This window comes from Salmo trutta, unplaced genomic scaffold, assembly GCF_901001165.1.
Source record: "Salmo trutta unplaced genomic scaffold, fSalTru1.1, whole genome shotgun sequence".
In the NCBI taxonomy this organism is placed as follows: Eukaryota; Metazoa; Chordata; class Actinopteri; order Salmoniformes; family Salmonidae; genus Salmo; species Salmo trutta.
The window spans coordinates 562501-569902 of NW_021822395.1; the positions used below are offsets into that span (position 1 = coordinate 562501).

The 7402-nt window shown below is 39.9% G+C and overlaps 1 protein-coding gene across 1 annotated transcript in view; it reads right to left on the minus strand.

Moving 5' to 3' along the window:
- The window catches only part of LOC115182096 (OX-2 membrane glycoprotein), a 14180-nt gene extending 11806 nt beyond the window's left edge, over window positions 1-2374 (minus strand). Inside the window, exons 1-3 of the mRNA XM_029743751.1 lie at window positions 2201-2374; window positions 1719-2060; window positions 1-102 (exon numbers count right to left, since the gene is read on the minus strand). The exon at window positions 1-102 is cut by the window's left edge and continues 237 nt beyond it. Of these exons, the coding sequence (XP_029599611.1) occupies window positions 1-102; window positions 1719-2060; window positions 2201-2240 (484 nt within the window). The 5' untranslated portion in view covers window positions 2241-2374. The remainder of the gene's footprint in view (window positions 103-1718; window positions 2061-2200) is intronic.
- Between the last annotated feature and the right edge of the window lie 5028 nt (window positions 2375-7402).

Consider the following 7402-nt stretch of genomic DNA (forward strand, 5'->3'; position numbering starts at 1 on the left):
GTGCTGGTTTACCCGTGGCAGAGCAGCTGACCACAACTTCCATGTCTGCTTTAGATTCAGTGCTGGGGACTTTTTGCATTGTGGCTCTCACTTCAGATACACCTTTGAATAGATGAAACAGGGAATATTAGATCATGTTGATTTTATTTATTTTACAAAGCAGGTCAATTAAGAATACATTATTATTTACAAAGATGGCAAAAGGAATCCTGTGGCGCAGGGGGCAGGGATTAAAAGTCTAGGACAAGACAGTCAACACAATAAATCTGAGAAGTCATAATTCCATTTCATATTTTGGTTAAAATGCTTAATAAACCCATAATAAACCCTTGGCCCATACTGTATGATTCAGAAATCATGCCTTAGCAAAGATCCCACTGTAACTTTTCTGTAATTTCAACTGTACAGCATTCATGCTGTAGATTTTACCCATAATGCAGTGAAATGCTGAAAAATACTGTTATTAACTGTTATTTGGAAGCCTCCTGTAAAAATTACTCTAACATACTGTTTCTTTACAGTAATAGTTTATGCCTACTGTAGATTCAAATTATCAGTTTCAGGCGCCAACCTCATGCGGTCGGGTGAGACACATGAAGCTCACACTATTTTAGTAAATATATTTTTGAAGCGGCTGTGAAGTGGAATAATATTTTCAGTACCTTGCCTTGTTAATAAGCATATGTATGCTAGCCAACAATGAATTATTGCATGTTTCTTTAGCTAACCTAGCTAGATAGCTGGCTAACGTTTGCTAGCTAGCTAGCTCAAGTTGACAAAAGCCATTTCGGTCTGCTCTAAATTGCTCGTAGATATCTAGCTGTGCGACCTAGAAAAACATCAGAGAGAATATTGTAATTATAGGCTGTATCGCAGCCTCTGAGTGTCATAGAGAATACACTAAGCGCAGATTCGTGACCTTCATTACTACAGAGAAAATGGCTTGTTCTCTAACAGTTCAAAAGATGATTGACGGGCCGCATTGAACACAAACCGCGTTGTGGGCCGTACTCGCAAGCCGCTAAAGCTGACGCGAATAACCAGTGCACCAGTGTAATTTTGCTTTATAGTACCATTTTCCTTACTGTAAAACATTACAGCATCCATTTACATTTACTGCAAGGATGCTGTAATATGTCTTTACAGTAAGGAAAATATTACTGTAAAACATATTACAGCATCTCTGCTGTAAAGCAAAAATACAGTATTAAGCTGGCCACTGTGGTGCCAGTGTAATGCTGTAATTTTACAGGGAAAAGTTTTACAGTGACACTATAAAGGGTGACTAAAGGATTATGCTATTTGGCAAAGAACCAGATGCAAGGGCCTTTAGGCTTTGTTTACACAGGCAGCCCAATTCTTATTTTTCCACTAATTGGTCTATTGACCAATCAGATCAGCTCCTTTGCCAATAATTGGACAAAATATCAGAATTGGGCTGCCTGTGTAAACAAAGCCTAACATGACCCTCTATTTTATGATTTTGCTCATAATTAGTTGTGAAGCATATATGCATTGTTAACACTTTATGAATACTGTATAACAGTGTTTTCCCAAAAGGATTCTCTCCAAGAATACCCCCATAGACTTTTTAGGCTCCTATACTACTAGCACACCTGATTCAAATAGGCCTAATCAAGGGCTTGATAATTAGTTGAGCAGTTAATTAGTTAATTAATTAGTAACTAGTAAATTAGTTAATTAATTACTTGACTAACCTTGAACGGAAAGACAAGACTGCTTGCGTATTGAACCACTCGGGTAAACATTGAAAGAACAAATATAGCAGGCTTCGTCCGCCCATGTTACATTCTTCACGGTAATGGACGACGAGTTGAGAGATGCCTCCGTGAAAACCACCTTGCCTCGGTGCGGGTCTATGATTTGAGCTCCAAACCGCTTGCTGTAGGTGGCCAGATTCTCCACCGAGTCGTCTTTGAACAGCCTCTGCCAGGTGACTTGCAGCACACCTGTCGAGTCCGCATGGGTGCAGGTATATGATGCGTCGGCATTGAAGTCAACCCTGGTGTCTCCTCTAGCTACGACGTTGACAGAGACCGCTACAAAAGGAAGAAGGAATGTTAACGGGTAAATAAAAGTTTAGCCTTACAAAAAAATCTATGACCTGTCAAACGTGGGAAATGTTCCTTTATCTTATACGAGCAGAATCAACTGATCAGATCCAAGGAAAATAGCGTACCTTCAGACAGCACGCATAAGATAATTAGGTAAGTGTTCATTCTCAGCTAGTGAATGTTGACAAGATCATGTTTCTGTTTCTGGCGTCGGACCTTTAAATATTGGCGAGTGAAAGTGAAAGTTAGCGGGTGGCGTTGGGCGGTTTCCGGTAACCAATGTAGAATAAACATCGATAATGAAGTTATCACGGAACTAGAATGAGTAAGTTATTATATTTCTATGGAAGAAACGAGGTTGTTCTAGTATTTCAGTGGGGCTCACAATAAGCTTAATGTCATACTGTAGCTGCATGTCTTTGTAGTTGATATACAGGACCTAAAATGAACATCTGCCAAATGCGTGTAGATTTTGGCATTTGCGGGTTAAGAAGTTAAGACGTCTATTTCACCAGACACGTTGACGGGTGGTCATGGCTCCACAGTGCGAGCATTTCACTCGCATTTGTGAATAAAAATAGTCAAGTATGATCACATGTATAGTTAAATAAATGCCGCAGCAGCTGTTTTCTGAGTATTTCTGCCGTTTTGTTTCATAGCTGGTAAATTAATCGCACAAAGTGAAAGAACTCCGAATCTTAAATAACCTATTCCACCTCGCGCTGCAACACTGCATGGCTAGAGGCTTTTATCACGTGAAGAGCGGAGTGAAAGATACATTTCCATATCAGAAGCGCTGAGCACACGGGGGCGGTTCTGGGGGGGGCAGTGCCCCTGTGACAACAACTTTGGACCCCCTTGTGGCCCCCCTAAATGTGGAGTATGAAATCATTTTTACATAACTAATTTCTGCTATCGTCCTTTTTTACAGTGGCAACGTGGAACACTACTGATTATGAACATGGTATTTTGCCTGCTGATGCCTGCAATGCAGTGAAGAAAACGATATGACAACATTAACGTCTAATGTGACTGGCCCCTCTAACAGTACAACTGGCCCCAGCTTGCCCCCCCCCCCCCCCAGTTGAAATGGTCTAGAAATGCCTCTGTGAGCACAGGCATAAAAATAGCTCTAATTTACTTGAGAAAAAAAGACCATTGAAGTGACACTTAGTCCGTGTGTTTCTTGGCTGTTTACATTTTGTTCACAAGCTAGGTTGATTTTGTATGTTTGAGTTTCAACTGCCAGGGAAGAGAAAACAACGCTTCTAAAAGTCAGATTGACCCAGTCTCGAAGGCACAAACACGACTCGAGTCACGCTACCACGGTAATCACCCGCCCTTTAAAGGGGCAGGGGAATTTTATGTCTCGTGATATTTTGGTTAAAAGACGAAGGTCACAAAAAATGAAATTAAACAATATACCACATTGCTTCTTACTAGTAAAACATTACAAAGCATGCTCATCTGTTTTTTTGTGTTTTGTTTGTGTAATTTTAGCGCAAAACAACACATTTTGTCTTGTAAAAAATCTGAGTAGCTGGTAGATTTTGGTCGAATAAAAAGTACATTTTATGCCCTGTTGACAACATGGTTCACTGGCACTGTGTATTTTCCACTTGAAGGCATTATTAAGGCTACTGTAACCACAGCTAGTTCCAAAGCAAGTCTGCGTTGTTCCAGGTAAAATAGAACAATATAGTCTCCTAAATACCACATTAATAAACTTCTTAATATGTATAAAAGATGAAACAGTAAAACAAATAAACTGAAGTCAATACAAAAAGTTTTGTAATGTGGGGAAATAGTGACTCCATGTTGTTGGGAAGAGGTTGAGGATTTTACTGTATGATCTAATGACTAGAAAATAGTTTCAAGGTAATTACTTAAGTGTGTTTTTGGAATTTACAGATTTGTCACTTGGATATGCTGTTTTGGGGTGCAAAACAGCATATGTATGTAAATCTGAAACCTCCATTCATTATGTATTCATTTGTGGATTTTTATTTTTTACCTTTATTTAACTAGGCAAGTCAGTTAAGAACAAATTCTTATTTTCAATGACAGCCTAGGAACAGTGGGTTAACTGCCTTGTTCAGCGGCATAACAACAGAATTTTACCTTGTTAGCTCAGGGATTTGAACTTGCAACCTTTCGGTTACTAGCCCAACACTCTAACCACTAGGCTACCCTGCCGCCCCACTAGGATATCCATCACCTATTTCGTATGATATGTTACAATTCGTATCCTGTGTTACGCATTATAGCTAGGTGGCTAACGTTAGCTAGCTGGGTAACCTATAAAGTAAAATATGTTACGAATTTGCAGAACACACAATATGTTACGAATTTGCAGAACACATGATATGTTACGAATTCTAGCTAGATAGCTAACGTTAGCTGGCTGGCTAATGTTAGCTAGGTTAGGCATTAGGGTTAAGGTTAAGGGAAGGTTAGGAGTTAGGTTAAAGAGTTAGGGGAAGGTTAGCTAAAATGCTAAAGTTGTCCGTGATGAGATTCAAACACGCTTGACATTTGTGTTATACATTTTTGCATTAAGTAACCATCTGTCTTATGTAACCATACCAAACAAAACATTATATATTGAGTGTCCTGGATTTAGCTTTACTATGTTATGTCTATGAGACCAGACTGGTGGTAAGGGTCATGTGCATGCTGAGGGGATGTGCAGTGAGGGACTTTGTTCCCACATGTCAAAGCAAATGGAGAAATTTGCAAGATGACCACTGCCCCAGAGTCTTGCACCAATTTGTAAGTCGCTCTGGATAAGAGCGTCTGCTAAATGACTTAAATGTAAAATGTAAATGTCTTGTATCCAAGAGGCATTATAGAAAAGGTGAAACCGAAAGGTCTTTGAGTTTATCACTAGAAGCTAATGTCATAACCTTAGTATAATAACATAGTTGGATATGTTTTTTTATACTGATGTTTATTGTAGGCTGTCATAAAACATATTATATTCTCATAAAATGTAATATAAATTCCTCCTGTATCTCAGGCGGCAGTCAGCCTGGGGTGTAGGAGCATTGGGCCAGCAACCAAAAGGTTGCTGCTGAATCCCAGAGGCGACAAGGAAAAAATCTGTCATTCTGCCCCTGAGCAGAATTGGGTTGGGTTAAATGAGGAAGTCACATTTCAGTTGAATGCATTCAGACTCGCTATCCCCCTGTCCCTGTACAACTGACTAGGTGTCCTCCTGTCCCTGTACAACTAACTAGGTGTCCCCCTGTCCCTGTAGAACTGACTAGGTGTCCCTGTACCCTGTAGAACTGACTAGGTATCCCTCGTTCCCTATACAACTGTCTAGGTATCCCCCTTTCCTCTTGTCATACCTGATTATGTACAGTCTTAACTGGGAATAGTATTTGACCAAGTGGGAGGGCTGAGTCAAGGTTACTGTAGAATAGAATCATAAATGAAAGAGAAACTGTCTAGGCTGTAGGGTTTTTACAATACTCTGACCACTCTCAGCCTCAAATCAAATGTATTGGTCACATGCACGTGTTTCCTGTGGCTTAGTTGGTAGAGCATGGTGTTTGCAACGCCAGCATGGTGTGTGCAATGCCAGGGTTGTGGGTTAGATTCCCACGTGGGGCCAGTACAAAAAAAATTAAAAAATGTATGAAATGTATGCATTCACTACTGTAAGTTGCTCTGGATGAGAGCGTCTGCTAAATGACTAAAATGTAAATGTTTAGCAGATGTTATTGTGGGTGTAGCGAAATGCTTGTGCTTCTAGCTCTGACAGTGCAGTAATATCTAACAGTTTCACAACATACACGTACATCTAAGTAAGGAATGGATTAAGAATATACACATGTATGTCAGAGCGGCATTGGACTAAGATACAGTGGTATAGAATACAGTATATATATATGAGATGTCCAATGCTGCTCTGACATATGTGTATATATGTCCTCAGTGGTAAGTGTTATGCCGAATCCAGTAAAAGATGAGCAGTCAGAATGATACTTACAGTAGCCACTCCTTATCTGATGACTAAGCTACTGTAAACTTTGATATCCTGTGATTGTATTGAAATGTGTACTGAGTCATCTGGTAGAACTGTAGGTAGCCTAGAGTTAGAGAGGCGGACCAGTAACTAGTGTTGCTGGTTCGAATCACAGGTCCGTCAGGAAATACAGTATGATGCTGCACCACAGCACACGGACCCTCAGGGTATGCATATGTCAGCGTTTACAGTGTCAGAACACTGTATGGTGGCAAATGGATGTGTGTAGTTTCCATAGAAACCCCTGAAAGGAGAAATAGAGCAGCAAGGTGTTTTAATCTGAACAAAACATTTTCATTATATCTTGGGAAGTACCTGCCTCATATTCTGGTTGGCTGGTGTGGTCTTATGTTACTGTGGTGACATTGATACATGTGAACCTGTCTCACTCAACCAGAGGATGATTCCAGCTGCATCTCAATGCTTAAATCTAGAAACACAGACACTGAAGACAGACAATACATTTTCTGAAGTATACATCTTTCTTTGATCAATTAATGTAGAATATCCAGCATATGGACCATAAGGTACAGAACAAGTAGCAAACACTAGGTGGAACAACAATAAAAAGGTATGGATAGAAAATTCAGGACACAAAATTCAGGACACAATCAAACGATGCAAGAGAATAAAGTAGACGGCCTGGGTCATGGATGATTGTTGTTTGTTGAATGATTGCTGTGTTTTGATGTATTTTTGCTGAGCTCTTCCTTTTGCTGCCCTCCTTTTTTTCCTTTTTTTTTAAAGCATAACCCTGAGGTTGGGACTGGCCAGAGTACTGTAATAACCACAGCAAGTTCCAAACCAATTGGCTGCTAATGCTCCACCCAAGAAACTAAACACGCCTACACTTAATTCATAGGCCTAAAAGATAAGAACATAAAATACAACTGCAACAAGAATAGCAGCATACATGTCAGTCAATTTACATAATTAAACGTTTTACAATGTGGGAAATGATGACTCCATGTTATGGGAATAGGGTGAGGATTTTATTTCGAGATTTGAAATCTATTACAGTAGTATGTGTGTGTCATAGAGATTTACAGTTTTCACCACATGCTTCTCACATGCCCAAAGTATGTGTGATTCTCATAATTGAGTCAGCAGGAAGTTCCCCGATGCTGGTCCTGAGTCTCTCTCCAGTGTTAGGGGTCGTGGTCATGTCCGCCATGCCGAGGAGATTCATTACTTTGTTGCATCATTACTTTGTTCCCACAATTGAAAAACATTCTATAATTGTACCAAGTAGCTTAGCTATGTGGCCCAACAGGAGGTGTGAGTCAGGGTTACT